The 26,352-nt window shown below is 40.1% G+C and overlaps 1 protein-coding gene across 4 annotated transcripts in view; it reads right to left on the reverse strand.

Annotated features, from left to right (window-relative positions):
• The window catches only part of SERGEF (secretion regulating guanine nucleotide exchange factor), a 141,526-nt gene that overhangs the window by 102,523 nt on the left and 12,651 nt on the right, over positions 1–26,352 (reverse strand). For all 4 annotated transcript variants that reach the window (XM_059475343.1, XM_059475347.1, XM_059475346.1 and 1 more), the window contains exon 9: positions 9,172–9,326. In XM_059475343.1, coding sequence (XP_059331326.1) covers positions 9,172–9,326 — 155 coding nt within the window. The remainder of the gene's footprint in view (positions 1–9,171; positions 9,327–26,352) is intronic.

Here is a 26,352-nt window from a genome sequence, read left to right on the forward strand (position 1 = left end):
TTTAAGTCATAAACCCTTTCCCAAAAGTACCAAAGAAAAAGGATTTTCCTTCATCCACACATTAAAAAGAAAAAACCACACCACAAAACCATGAGAAATCAAAACAGAGAGCCAAACAGAGGAGATACAAGCAGGGAATAAATCCAAGAAGCAAAAATCATATCCTGTACTTGCATCAGAACACAAAACAACACAAAGTACAACACCTTGGCATACAGAAAAGCAATAAAGGAATTGCATAGCTATAAACACAGCAATGTATCTTGTCATAACACTTAATCAAATGTCAGACACAGTATTATCATTGTCTGATCTGTTAGCCATTGTTAAATGGCTTTCATCCCTTCCCCTCAGCATTCTCTTGTGAGGTCCAGCAGCACCCTGCTTTTTATTATTTAACTTTGATTTTTCTTTCTGTAGGAATGGAGCATGGTCTGAGACTTCCAAGGCTTTAAATGGGTTCATACTTTTGAAATCAGCCAACAGTGGAGGCTGCAGGAAAACCCTGACAACTTAAAAAAAATAAAAAAGCTCAACAAAAGGGATTTCTACTGAAGCAATCACCAGTAAGAAATCTGGCTATTTAATATTTGTTAATTTAACACTTAAGAGAACAACATAATGCCAAACAATGCTCTGGCAAAAAAAACCACATCCTAAAAACCCCTTACTGCATCCTGATGCACTTGTTACCAAGGAAGGAATTGATCACATTAGTTTTACACCTGGGAGGGGAAGGAGGAATTGTAAAAATGGGAGTTGAAACGGCAATCTGTAGGAGGAGGCATTTTCAAAATCATACTTCTAAGGTAAAAACTATCAATTTTTTTCTCTCTGAGAATGAATTTTTTTAAAAAAATATTTTTAAAGGTTTTTATTTACTTTTGCTATGACAAAAAAAAGTACTGCCAGGAATAGTTTTTTTCGAGTCTTTGCTGGCATCTGATTACAAGCAAAATCCACTGAATTTATGGAGACCTCAGCAATCAAGTGCCAGGAGACCAAGAAAAAACCCTTAGGCAGGTTTTAAAACAGGAGACAGTTTAGCATTTTTGTCCTCACAGGACTAGATGAATCACATTTACTTTTTCTTCCCCTTCCCCCTTCACAAAAAAAGTTCTGTTGGTTCAGTGCTGGGGCAAAGGCCATGGATGGCATTAGACCATCTGAAAAACAGAGTCCAGGAGTAGCTGGTGCCTTTGACAACTTCAGTTTAAATCAGAGAAAGGCAGCCAATAGGTGAGGGAGAAGAGCCACCAGATGGGAGGACAAACAGGTCCCTGAGCAGGCTTCCCAGTACAGCAGTCCTGGAAAGCTGCTGTGTGCTATGGCCTCACAGCAGAAACACAAATCTCCCTTGGCTGAATCTTTCATTAACCAGTAGCTTTACAGTAACTTAGAACCTAAACACAAAGGCCAGAGGGATTGGCAGGGCCCAGAGCTTGAGTGACTCATTGGTAAGTAAAAGCTGGAAACATGAGGAAAACACAAACAAACATCATCACAGGCATAAAAGTACAGGCACAGCCCAGGTTCGAATGTAAAACCCCTAAATTAAAAGCAGGGAGAAGCAGTCTGTTTGCTGGCACTGCCTTGGTGTATTTATGGCCCCACAGTGACAAATGGGTTTGAAAGGACCAATGTTACAACACAATAAACAGGTAGTGTTGGCACCACTAAGCTCTCTCCCATCTCATTCACCTGCAGTAACATACCCAGTAATGCATACTTGCATTTCTCTACCTACAGAATGCATACTACCTATTAAAGAATAACTTTGCAGCAGTAACATTCTTCTTTAGGAGACAGAAAAACAATGAACAACTAACAAAGTCACTTCCACTAATACAAAAAAGTAAGCCATTAAAAAGACTGATCAAATTCCTGTGAGGGTAACTTAAATTATGTATTTCTCCTTGACTATTTTTCAATAAGATTCCAATCTTACAGAACCTGCCAATAAAATTCATCAACACAATTGAAATAGGGAAGATAAGCAGCATTTTACACCAGAAGTTTCTCGACCTAAAGTTCTGAGGTCAGCCAGGTAAAAAACAATTACTCTAACCTCAAATCATCATCATTTTGGCATTATTTTCCCATCCATAAAAGGAGCTATGGATGAGATTTCTTTGCAGAGAACACTGCAAATTGATAGCTTTGTTCCAGTTCACTACAGTTTCTTATTGATTTTCTCTCGTTTTAGCCTGCATTGATTTGTTAATCCCTTCTCTGTAACAGTCCTAATGACAAATTGAGAATGAAAAACTGCATGCTTTAGGGCCTTTTCCACCAGCCTCTAGCTTCAAACCATATTTTCACTTGAACTTGGAACATGTCCATGCACTTACCCTAGGTTAGTTCTGATTCACCTTAAACTAGCTTGGGTGCATTTTACACTGAAACTTTTCTGTTCAGGCTTCTCATGGATGAAACGAGGCAGCCAAAACCACACCAAGTGAGGCAGAACTGGAGTTCTGTCACTTCCAAGGTTGCTGCTCACAGAGACTGTCTCAAAACCAAGTACATTCTTAAGTAATTCTGCAGCACTGCCCATGGTTGATTAGCACTAACTGCAGCATGCATCTGAAGGGCATTACCAAGCATTTATGGCACTGGTTGGAGCAAAGAAATCCTTCCAAGGAGCAGGATCACAAGCTGTCTCTATGCTCAGAGCTGCAGTCATGGCGCACTGTTACTAGAACAATCCATGCAGAAGGATGGGACCCAGCCCGTATTTTTAAGTTAAGGAATGCAGTAAACATGAAGAGATCAGAGAGTTGCAAGGCAACTTAGATTAGTAATTCTGCTACTAATAAGCTCATTAAATAGATCTGCCAATTTGGTGTCATTGTTGCGGCCTCATTACCCACAGCTGATGCCTGTCTGCACAAGCCATGGCTACTGCTGCAAGTAGCTTTTCATCTCCTGAGACTTTCAGAGATCTCCAAGTGAGATACTCATTTGAAATTCTAACTGCAACACACCACCAAATTGAAAATTAATTTATGACTTATGAAGACTAAGTCTTGCCCAGAGTCACATTTGTAACACCTCAGTCATCACATGCTGGGTGGGTCTCCACCTCCTGACTTTATCCGATGTCATTCCTCTCCTACACCACCCCATCTGTCAGGAAATCGACCTTTCCTGGTCTCCCATACAGACTGCAGAGCAGCCTGGCCCTGGCTGCCACCTCACTGCTGCAGTGCAGCCCCAGCAGAGCAATTTTGGTCATTTTAAACCAATCCTTATGTGCAGAAGTGCTACTTGGAAAGCCTGTAATGTGTACCCACACAGCATGTGCTCCCTGGCACGCAGAGGCAGCGCGGGAGTTCTCCTTTGCCATTCCCTGCGTGTGACTTTGCTTTCCCAGCTCCCTCCATGCAATGCCAGCTGCAGGGAAATTGGTAGGGGTGGCAGGAAGGACAGTGCTGGGAACCAGTATCACCTCCTCTTTGCTTTCCAAAAATTACAGACCCAGAGCTGGTGAGCCAAGCTCTGCTCCTAACACACTGCTATTCTTAACTTGCAGAGATGACTTTGCTGTGCATGTTAAATGTCTCTCTTCCCAGGCCATGAGATACTCCTCACAAACCATGATCATGTCTTAATGGGATAAGAAAAGCACAGAATAAGTGGGATGGCTACCTAGGCAAAAAGTAGCATTTGGGTTGCAGCAGTTTGGTACTGCTCTCAATTTTCTGCTTAGGAGAGCAGCAGAGAGAACTGACTAAGCTAAGAAATAAATCCTGTTCCCTCAATGCCTGTGACATGACTGTGAACTCCCAATGTTCTTGCAGTGCTGCCAAGATTGGTGTTACTCTCCTACACAGGGCATGCAGAGCACACAAACACAACCTAATCAAACACAGACTTGCTGCATTTTGTATGCAGACTGTAGTTTCCATCTTCTGTTACATCCTGTTTGGGTTTTTCCCCCTCCAACCATTTGGTCTGTTAGTTTCAGCCTTAATTGCAATTTGTCACTCACACAGTGAGCTGTACTCGGAACCCACTTCTCTGTGGCCTTTATTTTCCTTTATTGTCTCTTAAAATTAATTGATAAGCCAAGAACTCATTGCAAGAATATTAACGGAACCATCTCTATATTAAAATTTTCATCATTGCATCTCTAAAACAGCATAACAAAATCAATCAAGGAAAATTCAACAATGCCATTTCTCAAAAGACATGGATCAAAACCAACTCATAAAAGACACCAGATCATAACTGGAAAAAAAACACCAAATCAAAAAACTCACAACATACACCAAAGTATTACTTGCTTAGCAAGTGAGAAACTAGATATCACTTCAACTTTTTCTTTGCATTTACCTCCTTCCCTAACACCCAAAGTGGGGGTTTTTTTAAGCAGCTTATTGGATCAGTTACTTCACACATATTCTCAAACTTTTAGCAGTAAAATCTGGTTTAGGAAAGTTCAACTTGTTTCTCTACCACAAAAATACAAATTTCTCATTCAGAACATTCAAAATAAAAGCACTTACAGTAGCCAGGCAAACAAATAAGTATTTGAAGCCACACACAGAGCATAGAGATGACATATAATAATATGAGGTTATTTCTTTTGATACCCCTTAAAGCCTCAACTATAGGTTTACTTACAAAGAGGCCTTGAACAAATTTCCCTGATAAGTCACAAACAGTTGTCATTTTTTTAAAAATCAAAAGGCTTCATTTTCAATATTATTGTGACTATGTGTTAAGGTAATAATTTGTATACATTAAACTACCAGTTATATGAGCAATTAATTGTCATCATACAGATACCTTAGATTTGTTTTGTAGGCAGTTGCTTAATAGTTTGCAACACGAATGGGGAAAAGGAAGGAAAACAAGAATATGCTAATACCAAAGCTATCTTTCAAACACTTTAACAAAAATATCTTACTGCAACTGCACTGAAAAGAACAGCAATAAACTTGGACTGCAAAGCACCATAAGAATGTGGGTATTTATGGTGTCATTCCCCGAAAGAAAGGAACCTACAGAGGATCCAAAGCAAACTGAACCTGCACATTGGAACCATGGACCACAGCAGGATCAGGATAAACACAGTAGGCACACGTTATCACCAGTCTATCAGTTATGTTCCTTCCCTGACACAACTGGTCCCTACATCCATCATCAAGATTCAAGTTGAGTGATGATTATTTTTTAATCTCCCAACTGAATTTTCAGAGATCCCTCCCCAGAAAACTGTGATCTAGCACAGTTTGCTTTGAGTAGAAAAGGACATGGTGAAAACATGGCTCCATGGGAAGCCATGCACATCCAAAATAACTGCAACTCTTCCTTCCATCCAGCTCAGCAAGAAATGTTCAGCACTGCACAGGCACTTCTCACTTGTCTGTTGCTGCAGCAAATGTTTGCTGCAATGTGAATGACATGATGAACATACCACAAACAGTAGAATGATAGCTATTAAAGCCAAAAATATCAAACAAACTGGAAAAGCATTTTGACAAGGAGGAAACATTAAACCAGATCTTTGTAGCATTTGCTAAATAGAGAGACTCATCATATTTTGGGCCATTTGTATTTAATTGTCCTTTCATCTGAAGAGCGGTGGATGAATGCACATCAGATGAGTCAGATGTTCTGAAGAGGTCCCATCAAGGACACCCAACAACACAAGAGCACTGCCTGAAAAATGCCTCACACAACAACTTCTCAGTGCCTTGGCCCATTCCATGTTGGTTAGGCATTGAAGCACTGAGAAGAAAACAGCAAACAGACCCGCAATGGCAAAATGCAAGAACTTTAAACACATTCAACAGCTGGAACTATTGATGCAGGGTGACTCCAACATAGGGAATAATGTGATCTGACTCCATGATTTCAGAAGGCTGGAGAATTGCTTTATTAAGCTATGTTATATTATACTAATACTATACTAAAACTATACTAAAGAGATACTATATATACTAAAAGGATACTAAAGAAAAACCTGTGACAGACACAACACAGCTTTGACCCAATTCGTCAATCAATCCAGCAGAGTCCAATTAACAAATCTCTCTAGCTAAACAATCTCCATAACTCATTTCACATGTGCCAAACAACAGGAGCAGCAAGTGAAGATAAGAATTGTTTTCTCTTCTGTAAGCTTCTCACTGCCTTCCCCAGAAAAAATCCTAGGAGAGAGAATTATGTCTCTCTCTGTTGAGAGAATGTGGATACCACAAGGAACCTCCATGCCTTTCAACCTCCCAGGAAGACACACTCAGATTAGTGGATAATTATCTAAAACTCAGGGTTTTGTCCCTCCTTTGCTTCAGTTTAAAGGAAAAAAGTCCTCTTCTTTCTCAAGGTCAATGTTTTCAGTTGAAGTCAAACTCACAATGGAAGAGGTCACTCACAACACTTCAAGAATCAGGTTTTGAAGTGGCAGACACACATTATAACAGTGTCAGTTCAAAGAAATGAGAATCCCTGGTCTTTGGTGGAGAATGTAGGCAAGCCATGGGCATGGAGACACAGAGCAACACAGGAGGTCAAATCTACTCCTCTGTCCTTGAGCTAAACCTGTGTGTCTTTTATACTGTCCTCTAATCCTTAGATTAGTTTCTCCACTTTGACTTTAACAATATTAACTGAAGTGCAGAGGCAATCAGCAGACCACAGCTTTGCCAAAAATTCAGTTGAATCATTAAAAGTGATTTATAAAAATAGACCATGAATAAAAATCATCAGTCATAATCCTCAACTGTTAAACTGTCTCTCCGCATTAAACACAAAAATTGGAATTGTTAATTCAAGGTAAACATGGAAAAGAACTCATCTCTATATTTCTTTCAATTCGGCTCTCAAATCAAATCCTATCTCCACATGACAACAAATGGAAAAGGGGTAGCTTGTGTCTTAACAAAGAACAGCTCACTCTACATAGCCTACATACTGCAATTTAAAGCATTTTCAAGTATAAATTCTAGCTTTAGCATTATTTTGTAATCTTGAAGTGAAACAATTTAGGTCCTTGTTATCTGTTTTTCCTTTTTTCGTCAACACAGCTCCTCCTAGGATGCAGATGATCCTCTTAAGTCATCTTTGTGCTGTTATCTCTGCAAAGAATGATATCTGCTCCAGAACACTGCCATTGCTAATCACTCAAATCAGGTCTCTCACAGGTCTATACGGAGGAACAGCGCTGAGGGCAGCAGAATAAAGATGAGATTGTTGTTTTTCTTTCTTTTCAAGGAATCTATCTGAATACATCCCTTCACTTTCATGGATCACTTGTCCTGCCAAGGGTAAGTTCCACTGTGCAAAAGCTGCAGCTGCCTTGGCTTTGTATTGTCTGAGAAACAACAGAACAACGTACTTGAGACACTGCACACAGCACAAATGAAAAACAGAGTGAAGCAGCTTCACAAATGGAGCTGTATATACATAACTAATGACAAAAAGTAGGGACACCTGTATCAAAACAGGTAAGAAAGCTGAGGCTCAGGGGAGTTAAAAGTGACTAAACATTAGTGCAGCATCATGGGCTCTGGGGCCCCAGACAGGGTCCCTCAGGATGGCATCCCTTCCCTCCAGCATGTCATCCACATGGTACAGCTTGCTTGTGTCACAAACTTGCTGAGGGCGCCCTCAATCCCACTGTTCTTGTCACTGACAAACAGCACTGGTCCCAGTACCAGTGCCTCAGGAAGACCACTCCCCACTGACCTCAAGCCTATGACTGCAGAGATGCCGGCAGTATTTATCCTGAGTCAGCCACAGATCAAACCCTTGTGTCTCCATTTAAAGACAGGATGTCATGTGGGAAAGTGTCAAATGCTTTGCACAGGTCCAGGTAGATGATGTCAGTTGCCCTTCCCTCATCCACCATTTCTGTAACCCTATCATAGAAGGCCACCAGATTTGTCAGGCTGGTGGCCAGATTTGCTGTGGTGAAGCCATGTTGGCTGTCCTTATTTCCCACATACCTTAGCATCGTTTCCAGGAGGATCTGTTCCATGATCTTGCCAGGCACACAGGTGAGACTGAGCAATCTGTAGTGCCCCAGGTCTTCCTTATCTCCGTTTTTTTAACATTGGGGTTATGTTTTCCTTTTTCCAGTGGGAACTTCATTAAACTGCCACAGCTTCTCAAGTATGATGGATGGTGGCCTAGCCAGTTGCTCTGTCAGTTCCCTCGGGACCCATGGATTTTTCACATCAGGTCCCATGGACTTGTGCACCTTCAGGTTCCTTAAATGGTCTCAAAACTGGTCTTCTCCAAAAGTAAGCACTGTTTCTCTCTCTTTGTCCCTGCCTTTGCCCTCTACAACTTGGGCCATGTGGCTGGAGAAATTTTGGGTTGGTTGATTGAAAATCTTCAGCCTTTTTTAGAACAAGGCAACTCTTCAGAAGTTTCACAGGTTCTCTTTAATATCTCACTAAAGTTTAATGCCCTGGATGACTACATTCTGAGTGGCACCTGGACAGATCATTAATCTGATTTTAAGCCAACAAGGCTGCACCTCAAACAAAGCCCATCTTCTGTCTGTTCTCCCATCTCTGCTTTCCTGAACACATCCCCTCCTTCACTCACCCTACAACTCAAACTGGAGACTTCTCAAGGAGCACAAGGGATCAAGAGTAAGCTTAGTGGGCAGAAGTTCTGGATCAGCCATCAACCACATGTCTCAAACACATCACAAGTTTTTGTTCCTGCCCCCACAGTACTGGGAATTTCCACTCTTCTCAGCTGCAGTACAATCCAGGAGAACTGTATGGCTGTGCAAGCCTTCCCCATGGATCAGAGGGACCACCAGTTGTGATTTGTGGGGTGCTGGTCTGGAGTTTCAGACAAAAGTAGTGCTACACCTGGGCAAAGTCCCACCTCCTCTGCTCAGCTGCACTGCCTGCACAGCTTACACCTGCACACATGGATATCTGAGAGAACTTGGAATCTTTTACTAAGGTTGATTCCACCAAGGAAAAAGCATCAGTTCCTGAATGCAAAAGCCTTCTGAAAGAAATAATTGAATCTTACTAATTTCTAAATTTACAGGAAGAGAAAGCAAAGGCTTGTGCTGCAGCATTTGGAAGGGCTCTGTTAGGAAACTGTTCTGATTATTTTAATGCACAAAAAAAGAAAAAAAAAAAGAAAATAAAAAAAAGGAGAGGGGGTAGAAATGACAATTTTCTTCTTTACCTGAGATGCTCCATTTAGGCAAGGAACTGAAACTGGGGTGTTCCCCAGCTCCAAGCAGTGTTCAGGTGCTGTGCTCTGCTGCCCACTGGGAACCTCCGCGTGCCTTCCAAGCTGCCCGTAGTCCACTCTGCCCCAGGTGAACACCTTGCCAGCTTCTAAACACAAAACACATTTCAAGATTACTTATTAACAAAGTTCCTGAAACTTGTGGATGCCAATTCAAAAACAGAACTTGTAAATGCATCTTATCTACAGCTTCAAAAGCCTGGTGAGAAGTTATTTCTTGGAACAGAACAAAAGAAAAACATTAAAAACTAGCTCAAGATATTATGTTATACTTCTATGAAGTGTACTTCTATGAACTCATTCTTCATTTATTTGTTTTCTAGCAGAATAACATCTGAGTGGTGGCCTGGGCTGTAAATAAACCATGTCAGTAAAGCTGCATAACCTGGATATTCTGCATACAATAAATACACTTTGGTTAAACAAAGGACATATTTTAGGTTAATGGAAGCACAAACAAAACAGCTTATTCTTGTACATAAAAAATTACAGAAAAGATAATTATTTTCTATTTCCATTCTTTGCCATAAAAAATTCATTGCATGACCTGCATTTAACAGAGTTTTACGTTTTCCTGATAGAAGTTACATTCTGTCACTAGTGTTAGCAGAGCTATAGTCCTCAGGAGACAGCTGGTTAGCCAGGAGCACCAGCACAACTGCCATTAAGCATTGGAAATGCATTGGAAATGGTTTGTTTTCACAGGAATCACACACTGGCCAAGGAAAGGTAACTTTAAATGAAATCAGCACTATATGGCTCATCCTTCTCTCCAAGGGTTATTATTCCCAGTGCACTCCTGCAGGACTGACAACCAAAACATCATTCTCCTGTATGGATAACATCCATAAAGATCCTTCTTACCTTTGCTTTCCTTGAATTAAAAAAAAAAAAAAAAATCAAAGTGACAGCTTTATTTTCTTAATGAAGTGATTAGCTCCCTGCAGACAAGCCTGTCCCTTCTGGGCTTCCAACTTAAAAAGTTAAAAAATTATATACACACAACAGAAGGAAAAGTCCTCAACTTGGTTTTAATTGGAAGCATCAGCCCACATTCCAGCCCAGAAAGAAACCTGCAATGACCTTGAGTAATGTTCAGCCAAGCCTCAAACTGCTCTCCAGAGCTGAACTCAAATCATCACATTTATAGGCCAAAAGATGTGGATTTGGGGAAAATACCGTCCAGCCAGCAAGTCAGCTGCACACACACCCACCTCTCCCTGCCCCACAGAGGGGTCAGGTGCAGGGGGTACGGTCACACCACCCAAAGGCGACAACTGAGATGTTTCTCAACACATGTCAAAACACAAACCCTTGGAAATCTGAACACCTCCCTTTTCCTTAGGGTGCTGTTAAACTGTCTTTAGAGGGACACAGGTGGGCACTGCTGGTTTGTGGAGTTTAAGGTGATTATGCATTTTGTAAATGAACTGGAAACCTCAGTTCATATACAGAAGTATAGGCATTTTCCTTGGAAATCTGCTGGCAGTGGTATCTTTCACTCCAATCACTGCAAGTTTTTCAGATGCATTCCCTCAGTTCACTGATAATGCTTCCCCTAAAATAATTAAGTGATAAAATTAGTTGTCCTTCTCTCTCAAGGGCACAAAGCTTTTTTCCTTTGCAGCTTCCTCTCAGTTCAGGGAAAAGCTGAAAACAGTCACATACTACATTTAATACAAGTGAGGCCTTTTAACATAGTAGCTACATTTTGTTAGGTTAAAGGATAAAAATAAATTTCATTAAGAGAATTACCAGTGTATTTTGGATTAGGAAGATAGTTTCAGGTTTAAAAAACATGCTTGTTCTGAAGTTAGTATATTTACTTTGTAATTTATATAGATCTCTGCTAAAAATATCTGCAGCTGCAAAAATGTACATAAAAAATTTGAACATACACTAAGCTTCAGGCTTTTACATCAGACCAGGTCACTTTGTACAGAACCCTATTAGTGGACTGAGAAAGGATAAGCAGGCTGCTCTATTTTATATTAACTACAGGAACTGAAACCGAGTTTTATGAAATCTAAAGCCAGAAAGAACTTTTGTAACATCTAGTTAGATCATTAATTTACCACAGGCTCTCAAGCCCTACTCAGACATTGCTGTATTGATCCCAAGAACTGTAGTTGAATTAAAGCTTTTCAACTCTCAGAAGCCAAAAGTATCAAGTGCCACAGGCAAAAACATCAGCAAGCTGCAAGGCCTCTGAGAAGGCAAACTTTGAATTGGTAATGCAGACCCAGATCCTCACACAGTCTGCAGCACTAAACATACACAGAGGCAACAAAGGTTTCTCTCAACTCAACCTTTTGGGGAAACAACTCCTTCCTCAAATGAATCTGGTGCTCTGTCTGGACCCAGACAGGAACAAGAAACACCAGGACTCACAAAACAAAAATGAACCTTTGCACCATCCCACCAGGGTACTGCTCCAGTGCAACTCAAGACTGCAAGTATATATGAAAGATTACAACAGCAACGATGCTTAGCTGCAACAAAACACCTGCCACCCACAGATTCTATTTTCTTTCACTGAACAAGCCAGCAAAGAATCACTTACACATGCAACACCAAACAGAAGCCTTAGCAGAATGTAAACTATTTCTGTAAAACATAAATGTAAAATGTTTCAGATTACAAACACAGACCACTGCAATTAACTTTTTCTTTTCTGCCACAATAAGGGAAACAGGTTTCAGGTGGTTATTAGTACTCAAGCATGGAGAACATTAATTTAAAAACATTAAAGCCAGATACATTAATTTTTGCTTTTAGGATGAATTTCTTGAATGCCCAAAGATAAGTTAAGCAACCAGTTCCTTCTCACTGCTCATCAATGCAGTTATCAGCTCTTTTAAGACATATTCCTTCCCCAGACTTGTTCCTGTTTGCTGAATATTCCCTATCCCATGCTCAGATTCCTGCTAATGGTCAATAATTTCTATTTTCCAGCCCAAAAACAGTTGCCCAGGGATCCTTTAAAAAAAAAAAAAACAAAAAAAAAAACCTCAAAGTACATAAATCTTTTCTGTGAGAGAAACTGACAGAAACTGATTTAGATGTGCCTTTTCTATGAAATCCTGATTATACTTTCAGCAAACAAACAAAAAAACCGAGTCTCAAGTAGAAATTTCAGGCTGAGGCAAACACCAATGCATGGAAAATTCCGCCAAAGGTTAAAGTCTCGTCAAAATCCTGAGGAAAAGAAAGCACCGAGCTATGACAGAAAGCATTGAGCAATTGTAATGGGAGGTATTGCTACTGTGCTGCTTATAAAATAGATGGTATTTTAAAATGTTCTAAGAATATTTGAGAAAAAGACATTAGTCATACAGAGTAAGGAGGTTGCAGGATGAATTACTTAAGAATGAAGGGTGATATAACAAGGAGGGTTGGTCTAATATTAGACTAAGACAGATTTTAATTAGGAGTCAGGAAAACATACACAGTGATGAGTCAACTGGACAGAGTACATCAGCCATGGAAGTGGCTGAGGCATCAGAAAATGTGGTATTTCATACCAGACTCAGTGCAGGAAGAGGGCACACAAAAGGCAGGAGTTATTTCTACAGCTTTTGTAGAAAGAAGGGTATAATTCTGGAAAGCTTTTCCAGTTTTTCTAAGATACTAACACTGCTTCCTAAGACCTGGATCTTGCCATGCTCTGAGCATGGTGCCTCCAAAAGGCATTTCAATTGTTCTACTGTGAACATCCACATTGTCCCAGATGACTTCATAGCAACTGTTCATTTTTTCAGCAGGCAATGCTACATCAAATAAGGTCCAGAGGGTTCAATACCATTTGGAATTAAGGAGTAAGAGATATAAGATCATGCATCCTGTGCTATTCTGGGTTACAACCTGAATGAACCACACAGTACAGGAGCTCAGAAAGCTGGAAAAAAGACACAGGAGAGAAGATTTTTAAGAAAAAACTTTCTGACAGCTCCTTAAGTAACAAGACAAACAACAGTACACTACATTGTTTGGGATTCTACACGATCATGCAGATCTGGTTTGCTCGTGCTCTTTGAACTGTAGACACAGCAGTCTGCATCAGTGTACACACAGCAGCAAATCACCCAAAACACATGCCCAGGTCCCTCACAGAATACAGACGAAGGTACATACATATTCAAAGGCTTGAATACAAACCACTCTCTGAAAGGTTCCTCTGCATTTTCTTCACATCATCCTTCTGACCTCATGTATAACAAAGCACAGACAGTTGAGAATGTCCTCAAAATTACAAGTTCATAGCCTTCAGAGTACTGCAAATCCAGCAACATTGCATAAAGCACTTCTAGTCGCTTCCTGTCTGACAGTGTAGCTTTTCCTGTGCTGTTTTATACTGCTACTGAGACTGCAGAGCATGCCATTTTTCCCTTTTAGCACTTTTTTAATCAATCTGCTCAGCCACATAAGTGGAAGGAATTAGCAATAAAAAAAATAAGTACATTAGTTTTAAAAACAGGTTGGTTGTTTCCCAGTAAAACACAACAGACAAATAGGTACATTAAAATTTACTTATTTTCACTAGACTCAGACTTATATTTATATCAATTTTCCTGTTTTAATATAATAACATGCACCAGTGTTATCTCCTTGAAGTCTCTATTTGGTACCCAGGCAAGCTTTGAACTCTCCTTCATAAATACTAGATGAAAGAGTTCATCCAGGCTATCTCAGTTCATGGCTGCATTAATGATTACTTTTCAAATGAACTCTGGATATTCACACTGAATGCTTAATCTCAGGCTTGAAATATGAAGTTCTATATAAAAAATTCTTAATGCCTCCTTCTGCATGAAAATTCACAGGAGCAGGCATTAAAAATTGACATTTAGAGGCTGCCTCTTGCCTCCTCCCTGCCCTACACAGTGTAACACTTCTCCCAAATCTACAGATCTCTGCTGTCCTTCAGAAAACCTCTGATGTCCTTGACCCATTCTGAGAAACTTCCTCATCTGCCTAGAAATAGTCCTTGTGCAGGGAAACCTAACAGAAAAACATCCATCCATACATCCTAAATTCTACATTGGCTGAAGACAGCTTTGATTCAGCAGCTGGAAACCAGGCATCCCCACACCTGCAGCCTAGCACCTGCACCAGTGCATGGTTTCAGTACAACACAGGATAATCTGCCCTGACAAAGGTTTAAATGGCCCCCTGATCCTTTTAACACAGGAGCTCAGCATACCAGAGCTGTCCACATCTCTCCACACATTTTCCTCCCATGCCCTCCTTACAAACTGTTGCAGCTTCATATAATAGGGCACTCCTGAATTTTTTTCCATATTCATTCATAACAGCTATTAAGAATGTATCAGTAAAACACAAATCTATGCACAGTACTGAGGTCATGCCTCATCAGGGAAGTTCAAACAAAGCAGTAAAGGCATTTCAAGGCTGACAGCAACAGAAAACTAGAGACATTTCCATTGCCACTTTCAGCCTTCTGCAGTCGCAGGCTGCAATACACAGCTGGTTCAGAATAGTCCATAGAGCACCCACACAACAAGCTGCAGCTCACAAGGGTTTTCAAGCACTCTCTGAAGAGATTTAAAGCTGCAACAAAAGGCCACAAGAGCCACAGGAAGACAACCATAAGGGCATCACCAGGCCTCCTGTAACAGCTATGGACTTGCCAGTTATAACTCCTACACTCATCAAGTGGGCCAAAGATTCCTGCCAGCCCGAACTACATCTGATGTCCCTAAACGTGGTGACCAGATTTAACCACAGGGATGTGGGCAAGACAAACTGACAAGATTTCACATCACTACAATCAGAAGCTTATCTGTGATCCAGCAAACAAATGGCTTCTCACTGTGACCCATTCCCACTGCTGTGGAAATTAAAATTAAAAAAAAAAAAAAAAAAAGGAGAAAATCATCCTGTTTGCTTTCAGAGCCTCCTGGTGATATCAAAATACGGAACACTCAAGGACTTGTATGAACCTAGGATGTCATGGAAAATACTCAGCTAAGCAGGTGAAGCTTTGAGGATGTGTGAGACTCACCAAGAGAAGACACCAGGACTGTGAGAGTAACACAGACTGAAATGCTCAAAGTCCAGAATGGGAGCTCCTTTGGCAACACTTTACACCAAGGAATTTTGGACCCAAACAGTTTTCTCCTCAGTAGGCCACCTGCATTCATTGTGCTTGAACTAATTGTGAAAGGGAAGGTAAACCAAGCTAAGGACTTGATCTGGCTGAAAAGCAACCTTGGGAAATGGGAGCTTGGCTACAGCAAACACTGCTGAAGGCAGTGCTGTGTTCAGTCATTTTAATATTCCATATGATAGGCTAGGCATAACTTGCCATTTCCATGACATGCTATATTTGTCATGCACGTTTCCAACAGATCCATCTTTACCAGCACTTTGGACATCTTTAAACATCTAAACAGCTTTGACTTTCATTCACTAAAAATCAGGCATACTCCTCCTTTTTTGCTTCTATAGTTACACCAAGTTATGTGTCAAGATGGGCAATGCTCTGTTAATGGGATTATTCACATACTTAACAGCATGCTTCACTGCTTTGAAAGATTGAACAATAACTTTGAATGCGGCCAATTCCAGGACTTTCCAGATGCCTTGGAAGTCTTGTCTCTGTTTGAGGTTTTCCATGGGACACTGGCCATTTTTCTCTCTATATATTTACACTTTGTATCTCCATTCTCCTTTTAGAGGAGAGATTGGAAATATAAAGTACCACACAAAGCTCTGAATAAACCAGAGGAAAAACAAAAATGTAACAACTTAAATGCATGTGCAGTTGTGCTCATACTTCTGATATCTTACAGATATATCATCCTGGATGAAAAAAGGAAGTGGGGGAATGTCATGAAATCCATGCAATCATGAAACCAAGCTGGAGAAGGGGGCTGGGGGCAAAGGTGGGATTTTACAGCACCTATCAGACTTTGCATTCATCCTGCAAGGTGAGAAAATTCCCTCCTTATTTCCCTCCACTCATGATTAGAGTCATGACTACTTCACCAGCTGTGCCTCTGGCTTATTTTAAATTCAAACTATGATACATATCTCACTTTTAGACTTTTAATAGCAATGCCTTAAAATGCAGATTGCTGGCTAAATTTAGTTACATGATTAAAAACAAATCTAACTCATCTCTACCCAGCAAACAGAACTGCTGCATTCAAGGTTCAATAGAGGACTTAACTCTTCAACTAAAAACAAAGTCCTAACAAAAAGCAGGGGAAAGAAAGGAAATTGAAGCACAATTTGGTGATGTCTCCAAAAAAGCAGGATGCATAAAACAGTAAGCAGCTATGGAAAACTATCTGCAAAAGCATCATAGTATACCATAGGGTTTTTGTTCAGTACTTCTGCAAATAAATTCTGCACTATGCTACTACAGCAGTATGAGTCATACACTTTTACTGACATTCTATATTTGTATCTCCATGCCCTTCTGCACTGTTATATGCTTTATTTTCCATACAGGCCTCTCTAACCTGGAATTTCCTTCCTTCTGCAGCTGAGCATCTCTTCCTCTAACATTCCCCAGAAAACTGGAAAGACATCCAGTTCTTTCTGGACACCATTTTGGGAAAACAACACCCTTGAACTATCATAATACGCTGCATGTGCTTTTATTTGTTTCCAATTATTTTCTTGTGTCCAATTTCCTAATTTTTTGTCCGTAAAAGGACTGCTTAGATGTTTTTCCCCTTTGAGGCAAGGCCCAGGTCCTGTTTCATTAGACTTAACACAGTACAGTGCTACAGAAAATCTTATTCAGAGATGACCAATTACAGCATAGGCATGTTTTCTAGACCATTTTATGAAAAGCATTCCTTCTAGCTGCAATGTTGCACACATTTGTGACTCTGCCTAATTTGGAGAACTCAAGATCCTGCTACTCTCAATATCCCATCACCATCTGAGCCTCAGAAGGAACAGCCATGTGCATACAAGAGATAAACAAAGGGAAGGTAATTAAGTTCCCAGTGCTAATATTTACCTTGTCAAAAGGCTCAAGGGCATGCTGTGGAAAGGCAGACACAGAAAAAGCAAAAGAAATGCTCTGGAATGGCAGCCTGAAGCAGAGCTGGGCTTTTTCACTGTGGGCCACAAGATGCATTCCCAATAATCAGAGACCAGTTGCACAAGAGATTTCACTAGATAACAAGCCTCAGACAGAAATACAGAAATAAAGTGTTAGAAGAGCAGTCCTTGGATTTGCTAAGTGGCTTGAACTTCCTCAGTCACTCCAGAAGCAGCCGAGTTCTACATCCCATGCAGTTCAACCCCAACTATGTGCTATTCTTAAGAAAGAAAGTACAAAGACGAGAACAGTGCCACAAACCCAACAATGGCACCCCCAGAGCCTCCCAGGAGATCACCCGCCTTGTTCAGAGTCAGAACCATTACAAGAGCAGCTACAATTGACTAAGACAGAGTGGGCTGTGCACCTCAAATAATGAGCAGCGCGCCCGCTGACAGCAGGAACAAAACAGTCTAAAAGGAGATGGGAAGGAAAATTCATACCCTTTGAAGTCAAGAGATGAATAATGAGCAATAAGGTGATGTATTCTCTCTGGAATATCATCCCAATTTCTCCCTCCACCCACAAGAAAGTTTAAGAGTTGGGTAAGGGCGTGGAGGAAGAAATAAAAGCACAACACAAGATTCCACCTCGGTATGGCAAGATCCTTAACATCAAGGAGACTGTAGGGAGAGAGTGGACAAAGGTGTAAATGCTTGCAGAATGGTCAAAGCATCCAAATGCCACTTATGGCCTGAAAAAAGTTCCATCTTTCACAAGGGGACACTATGCAGCTAGCAGAGCTCCTTTTGACTCCTGACTTCTTGTGTCTATGTCCCTTACCATTGTGGAGTGTTTTCAGCATTTCAGAGCCACAGGCACAGAGCAAGTCTAAAAATTTAGAAACATTATAGACATGTTACTAATGAATGCAATGTAAGTCTGTCCTGTAAAGGATCTGAAATTCCCAGCCAAGAGGGAATGATGCCAGTGAGATTTACTTCTGATGCTTACCCAGTGAAGCAAAGCTGTCCACAAGTACATCCACAGAGCTACAACATCTGCATCTGCTTGTGTGTGCCAGCACATCTATGTTTAAGGTTTACCTAAGTGTGCATATGAGCAGGGTTGTAATGTGCTATGTGTAATGTGCTATTGATGTGCTATGCAGCCTGTTACTAAGAGGGGCTTAGGTTTTAAATTGAGAAGGGAGAAATAAAAGAACTTCTCATTAGGAGTAAGGAGGGGACACCAATGAAGAACAAAAAGCTCCTGTTTTTTCAATACCTTCTTTTCTCTGATGTTACAATGGATATTGATCAAAAGAAGCTGCACCCTTCTATTCATGCTTCACACAATTCAGTGAGATAGGGTAGTTTCTAAAGAAACCATGAGTTTTCTCCTGTGCTAAAACAGCTTTTCATGGACTTTGTTTGAGCACTGCTCTGGTGAACTAGAGGAATTTTAAATAATTACCCAGACTTTTAAATCACACACAGCAGAAGTTTGTTTCATTGCAACTATCAGCTTCTACCTGTGTGCATGGCCACAGCATTTTGGGGGTTTTTTTGGCATTGTGTGCTCTGTTTCTTTATCTCTGGCAAACTGAACAAGCAAGAGGAGACAAAACAGGATTTAACACCCTCCTTTGTGCTGCGTGACTTGTCAGGATGATTCTTCAACCCACATGAATATCTAGTAATCCACACTGCCACCCTTTTATTGTGCCCACAGCCTGACCTTCACTTCTGGACGTTTTAGTGTCCATTTGTCCTCAATGAACAGCTTCAGCTCCAGGCAGATGTGTCATTAGCAAGCACAAGCCTGAAATGTGTGTACAGGCAAATTCCTACAAAATATCCATCAGCTACAAGATCCAAAATTCAAGATGAGAAATGCCAAACTGATTTTCAGTTTGCTTTCTATCTTGGGGTGGAAAGGACAAGCAGGAAAACATTCTCCTTAAGGACTTTCTGTATGATTATTTTGGGCAGATCTGTAAAGGTAAATTTTTGAAAATTCTAGAAAAGTAAGATTTCCTATATTCACTATAAAAAGATCTTAGCAAAAGTGACATGAAGCACTGTCCCTGAATAGATCGTTGACTACACAGTGGTTTTTAGATTTTTTTCTTTTAGTTAGATACAGAGTAAAACAGAGAATGAGTCACCTAAGGAAATCCCACCCCTCCTAGGGTTTTTCTCCTGCATGAATCAGATGCTAATACCTTCTATTCCTCCAGGTCTTTGTCCCCCAAAAATAAACCATTGTGATTATATTATTATTACCTACTGTGGGCCCCATAATACTAGATAGAGAAGAAAGCAAACCTGAACAACACAGGCTATTCAATCCAGCAGAATGTCCCAAAAACCTAAAGTGTATCCTAAGCAACATAGAAAATGTAACTCCCCTTCATCTGCAGAGTTCAATCTCAGCTGTTTGGGATCCATGCAGAATATATGTAGCTACCCTGAGAGACAATGAAGTCCAAATAGGAGCTACAAAAAAAGAGGCTGTTCATCCTCAGTTTCAACCACCACACCACAAGCTGTGATTCCTCACAACTGGAATACTTTAAAGAATAAAATCCACACACTCTTGGCAGATCTCATCATACTACCCAAGTATCAGAGCCATTCTACAAGACTTGAAAATTTACAGCTGTTGATATATCTCCTGTATCCTACAGCACCTTACATAAAATTGTTTATTTCAAAATTACTTCAAGGTAATCATGAAAGGAACAATCTATGTAGGCTTTATGAATATTTTTCCTGTTTGTGTCTAGGTTTTTAAGAAAAAAAAAGTTCCTGAAAAGTACTAGTTTGCAGAAATACTCAACTGCCACTCAGCTCTTAAAAAGCCCACTACCTGTGTTTGAATAGTAAGACTCATTAAACCTGAATAATTAATTACTAAACAGGAAATGTCATTTAAAGATTATGAAAACAAGTATTTAATGGCCTTAAAATACTACTTAGGCTAAATAAGATCAATGCACTTACATGCATAGATGGTGCTCACATAGCTGCTTTCAGAAGCTGAGCTTAAAAATGCTTAGCTTAGTAACTGCACAGCTTTAAATGAAGTTATTTGAAAATGCAGTAGCCACTTGTCTTCTCAAAAACCAATAAAACTAAGAGGGCAAAGTACATATACCTTGTTCTTGGCAATCAGTTACCATGCACATTACTTCCACTATCAGGTAATGATTGGCTCCAGCTTCTTATTCCATACCAAGTGAGTGCAAAGCACTTCTACCTTTCTTACCTTTTTGACAATGTTACATCCACTTTGCATAACTGCAGGAATTCTGATGTGCAAATTCTCACTGTTTGTTTTGTGCTTCACATCAATTCTCTACACTAAGAGCTTTGAGTTGCCAAAATTTCAATCAATTTCATCACCCTTTTACTACGTGCAAACTATGTCATATGCTATGAATGAAATTGTAACCTCTTTTGTCCCCCACTCAGATCTCCCAGAAGAGGGTGCAGGGAAGAATTCCCCGACCCAGTCTTCTAGTCCATGCTCTTTTTGCTGGATAACAGGATACAGAAGCATCATTGTGGACAGCTGCTGGGACCCACGGCATATGGGAGACTTGAAGCTGAATTAAAGACTGAGAAGCAAAAAAGGAGGTGAGTTATAGAGTGTCCAGCCCAGTATGTCATAGCAGCACACAACAATGGTCTTGTGAGTTCTGCATTTGGATCTCACTCTATTAATACCTATGAATATGGAACTTGGAGGCAGCTTATGACAGAAGTTAAGAAATGGGGAATTTTCTCTTGCCTTTACCTTTGCTTCTTTCCAGATTCAAATAGGTGAACTGACAGAGACCCAAGTACAATGTGAAAGATTTCAGTATGGTTCAGGAGAAAAGGTTTGACATATAACAAAGCAGAAACAGCCAATCAGAAGAGCAAGTGGCTTAGACAGTGCCAGCAGTTCCAGCTGCAAGTAGTCAGAAGAACTAAAAAGACAGGGACACTTATGGCCAAACTATTCTTAATTTAAGGGAATTTGTATCAGCTTTGTGCCCTGGTTTCACAATAGTTGTGTAAATGCAATTATCATCATTACCTTTGCAAGAATTTAATTTGCTTTAAGAGAAAAAGAGTAAGAAAAACCCCCAAGGAATAGCTCAGAGCCAACAAGGTACCCTTCTCAGCCCACAAAACTACAGCTCCTCTTGCACAGCTGCTCTGGTGCTGGAGGATACTGAAAACAGAACAAACACCACATTTACAGATTTCCTGCACACAAGCACATACTTATTAATATATCTGACCTTGTTTATTACATTTGCTAAATAGATGGCTAGCCATAAACTGCAGCAGTCCAACCACAGAAACCAAAGGGAAAAAAAAAAGTAATTAATTCCTTATCTCACCCACTAATGACTTGAGCAAAATCTATACCAAATCCACATTTTAAAGCTGTAATTTTTTTCTGAATGCTTTTTAAAGATGAAAATTCTGTCAAATTTGGACAGTTACATTATTTAAGTCCACAACAATCACTGTTCCCACTAGTAAAAGAGAAGATATGACACACACACACAAAAAAAAAAGGGGGAGGGAGAAATTCCATGTAATATTCCCTCTTTCCACACATGTGGCCTAAAGCCCCATAACATAATGCTGAATGATGACTGAGTCATTTTCCAAACTCCTGTAATCATGGAGTGCTTAGTAAAACACATCTGGACAGGACTAAGCAAGTGTGAATCACAGAACCATAGAATCATTAAAGCTGGAAAAGAACTCTAAGATCATCAGGTCCAACTGTCAACCCAGCACCAAAGCCATGTCCACTGAAACATGTCCTCATGTGCCATATCCACAGGTTTTTTAATACTTCCAGGGATGCTGACTCCACCACTTCCAACAGGGCAGCCTGTTCCAAGGAAGGAAAGGCCTTTCCATGAGAGGAAGCCATAGCCAGAAGACCCAAGGCAGATCCAGCAAAAGATGCAAGACAAACCAGCCTTACCTACCTTATCTTCCCCTTCTGCTCTGGGAAGGGCACTCTGTGGGCTGCTCCACACGTAAGAGGAGCAGAACAGATTGGAAAATTTTGATAGTTGTTTTCCTTCTGTTGAGCTCATTTCTACTCATAAGCTAAATTTAACAAAATCCATTTAAATCCTTCTCTTCCCAGGCCATCTGAATCTCCATGTGCCAATGCAATGTCACAGCTCACAAAGGGAATTTCAAATACTGAGGTAAGTTTCTGTGTCCTTAATGCCTATCACTGATGTTTCCATTTTACAATGAGTACCTTCAATCACACTTAGTGACAGTTTAGCATCTTCCTGACAACCTCTCTTTTCACACTGAAATAAGATGGCATGCACAGCTATTTACCATACAACTGGAAGTTCCTAGTAACAAGGAGAGGTAAAAGAGGGATGGTGACTGAAGAAACAACTCAATTACTCAAAGATGATGCTAGGAAGATTCTGTGAAAAATCTTTGCATATAATCAACTCTCAACACTTGATAATAACCTTTCAGAACATACCTTCAGCTCCCATTTTACCCAACTTCCTCATCAGTGACCAAACCACTGAATTAATTTCTTCAAGACTTTATCAAAACCATGTAGAAGTAACTCCCAGCAGAGAAAGCAAGAATAGGAGTGTAGAATCACAAAGCAAACACACAGACACACACACTGTTAACTTTTTAAGTTTAAAAATAAAGCCAAGTAATGATGCCAGCCCATGAAGCCAAAGAAAAATGCCAAAATCTTCTAGGTATTTACAGCTACCTAGAACAAAATTTTAAAATAATCACTGTGGAATTGAACACCAATGAGATGAATGCATGACAGAACGAGAAGACAGCTCTGAAGACAACACAGAACACAAGGAAATTTCCACATGCATCTAGAATCTTTCATCCTGTTATTGCACACTAAATTTCCCACAGTTCCCAGCGTTCATGTCTGAATTTTGGTCCCCAAGTTTGTGCATTTCTTTCTCTCCTCTTTCCATGGTCTACACTTTATAATGAAATGCAGGAACTTCAAGATAGGCCCTGGAGCTTCAAAATTGACCCCCAAGCAGATGGACAAAGGCTTTTCTTCTTTGAACACTAATTTCTTGAACTCCAGTTATGCTTCAAAGAAGCTCAGGAGTACCTATCAATCAGGAGGTTTTGATGAAGCTATTTTTTAGTATTTATCACCTGTATTCCCAAAACCCAGCATCCTTCCAATGAAATACAGCTCCCTCATGTAGGGCTCCAATTTCAAACTCCTGGCTGCTGTGTCTAAAGAGAGACAAGCATTAAAACTAAAATATATATATGAAATATACATACACACAAATTAGTATTTGCTGTCCTAGGGAGCTGCTGAAAACCTCAAGGCAGAGAAAGTTTGATTTCTAGAGGAAGGCTGCAGAGCCTGGATTCAAGAACAAACTGGAAAGGACCTCTAGTGGGCTGAGGCTGTGCTGCTCGGGTGCCAGACACGTCCTTCCCCTGCACCTCCCTGCAGCTGCACAACTTGCCAGCAAAGCCCAGCAGCTTTACCTTGTGACTGCCATCAGAAAAGGCACCTGGAGGTGCAGCTACAGCCTCTGTGAAAGACTCAAATGCTAAAGGTTAATGACTTAAACAAGATCATTAGAAATGTCCTCTCACTCTGCTCTCGGTGCTTGGAGGGACGTGCTGTCATTTGCTTCAGAAAAAAGCAGGAGATGGTTTCTATTTTACTGTGTAGGTCACTAACATGTCAGACCCCTTCAGAGTGGTTTTGTGTGGCCTAAATGACAGGACATCAAGGGACATTCAAAGATGCACAAATTCAGATGCACATTTGGAATGAGGACTTAGAATATTATACAGACTATGTCACAGCATTTTGTTCTTCCAAGATTTTTTAGCTGTAGGCAGTTTTGCACAGGCAGCAGAAACTTCAAAAATGCAGTTTAAATAGTATAACTTTCTGAGTGAAAGAGCTTGGAATTCTTTATCTGAGCTCAAACAAAGCATAACTTCATGTGACACTATGTGCCAAATAGATTAGGGAATGTATTCAGGAGAATATATAGATAATAAAGCAGGCCAGATTAAGGAAGGTTATTTATTAGGCTTCCCAGTTAAAAATAAAATATCTTGTTTTGAATGGAAGTTGATGATTCACCTCAAAGTCTTTGAAATACCTCTTTTGCTATATTTAGGTTTGCCTTCAAGTCAGATTGGTTCTATCATTCCCCAAAGTAGACTAATTTACATCTTCCACATTACAGGCCACAGTTTAGCTCTCTTTTAAATGACCTAAGCAATAACCTCTCCTTCAGCAGTTACCCTCAAAGTATTTGCATTAACTCGAGAGGGACCACAAATTAAAGCTGACATTGTTAAGGAGAGCAATGCAAGACAGCTGCTCATTATTCCAAACCAGTATCACCGACACTGCAGTGGTGCTCCTTGTGCCATTAAGCAGAGTGCTGGACAGGAAGCCAGCCTTGTACAGAGAACGGCACTGGTACCTGGAGTCCAAGGCCACAAGAATGCACCTCGCTCTGTCTTTCACATGGAGCAGCAACAGCACTGCCCTGCCATCAATGAAAAGCATTCCTGAGAGTCACTTGAGCCAAGCATTCACACAGAAAATAGAAAATAAACCAAAGGCACCAGCAAGTTAATCATCATCATCAGAGACCTGATCAAAGAGCAGTCAGGGATTCTCAACTTTTATATTTTTGGACCAACCATCATCAACTAGGACCACCTCTACTATCAGAATAATATAACTTATTTTGAAAGAGTGCTGGTGGTGCCATGAAGTCTAACTGTGCTTCCCTCCTCTGTAGAAAACAGTAATCAAGGCAGAAAAAGAAAGCACTCATCTGTCTTGAAGGGTTCTGTGAGTTATTTTACAGTAGGAGTGCATGCAATGGAAATAGCCCCAAAAGATACCTCTACAATAAAAAGAATAAGGAATTGAAGCTGATGAGGATCAATTAAAGGTAAGTATTAAAAACACAACATCTTGTGAAAATACTCCTTAACACCTTTAAGTCAAGGAATCAATTTCTCAGGAATTAATGTCTTGAATCCAAACTGCTTTATGACATAAACAACAGCAAATGAAAAAAGAGTTGATCAAACTCTAAAAAGAAATTACAGGAAACCTCTGCTGAATGAGGTAGAACATAGTATATGAAAGAGATGCAGGTATTAAAGTGATTTCAGGTGCAATTAAAATCCCTTGTAAAGAGAGAATGGGGAAGAAATTAAAATGAGTTCTGCATTTTGCTTTATGTTACAGTACAAAATTTTGCCAGCAGCATGAAGGAAAAACAAAGCAAGTCTTAAAACAGGCCAGCTTACATAAGAGGGAAAGACAGAAGACAAAAATATTTATGCTGTGTTTCTTTCTTCTGATAACAAACTTGATAACTTGCTTGGACTCACTTTAAAATTGTCAAACCACTGCAGCCATGGAACTGGCAACTATTCCCCCAGATGGTTGCTTTTAACAACATCACTCTCATTTACTTTTCACTCTTCCATTAGTTCTGCAGCCAAGGACTGCTCACCTGGCAGATAAAGATTAAAATGTCATTTTGAAATGGCAGAATTTGTGAATTTATGAATTGTGTGTCCAGTGTTTATCCACCCAGTTCCTTCCTGTGTCTTTCCAATGAGAAGAGTTCTTAGTTACTGCCAAGACAGCTGCAATAACAAGTTTTTCATTATTACTGCTCTGACCAGGATTAATGTTCTGGGGAAAAAAAAATTCAAACAGAACTCTGAGTATTTGTAAGAGCCTCTTAAAATTCAACTACCTTCTGTGGCAAACATTAGATGACAATTCAGATACAGTAACAAACTTTAAACTACCAAAATTTGCATTGTGGTGGGATTATTAACTAGAAAAATCTTACTCATTCTTTCATGCAGCAAAATCCTTGTACACTGCAATGTCTTTCCAAAGTATGAGTCTTTCCACAATAAGCAGACAAGCATCATACTACAATATCCCTTTCTTTCCATTTTCCTGTGTCCAAAAATCACTCTATTTTGCCTCCTTTCCACTAACTGGGGAACTCCCCCAGAGTAAAGCAA

Source organism: Ammospiza nelsoni, chromosome 6, assembly GCF_027579445.1.
Source record: "Ammospiza nelsoni isolate bAmmNel1 chromosome 6, bAmmNel1.pri, whole genome shotgun sequence".
Classification (NCBI taxonomy): domain Eukaryota; kingdom Metazoa; phylum Chordata; class Aves; order Passeriformes; family Passerellidae; genus Ammospiza; species Ammospiza nelsoni.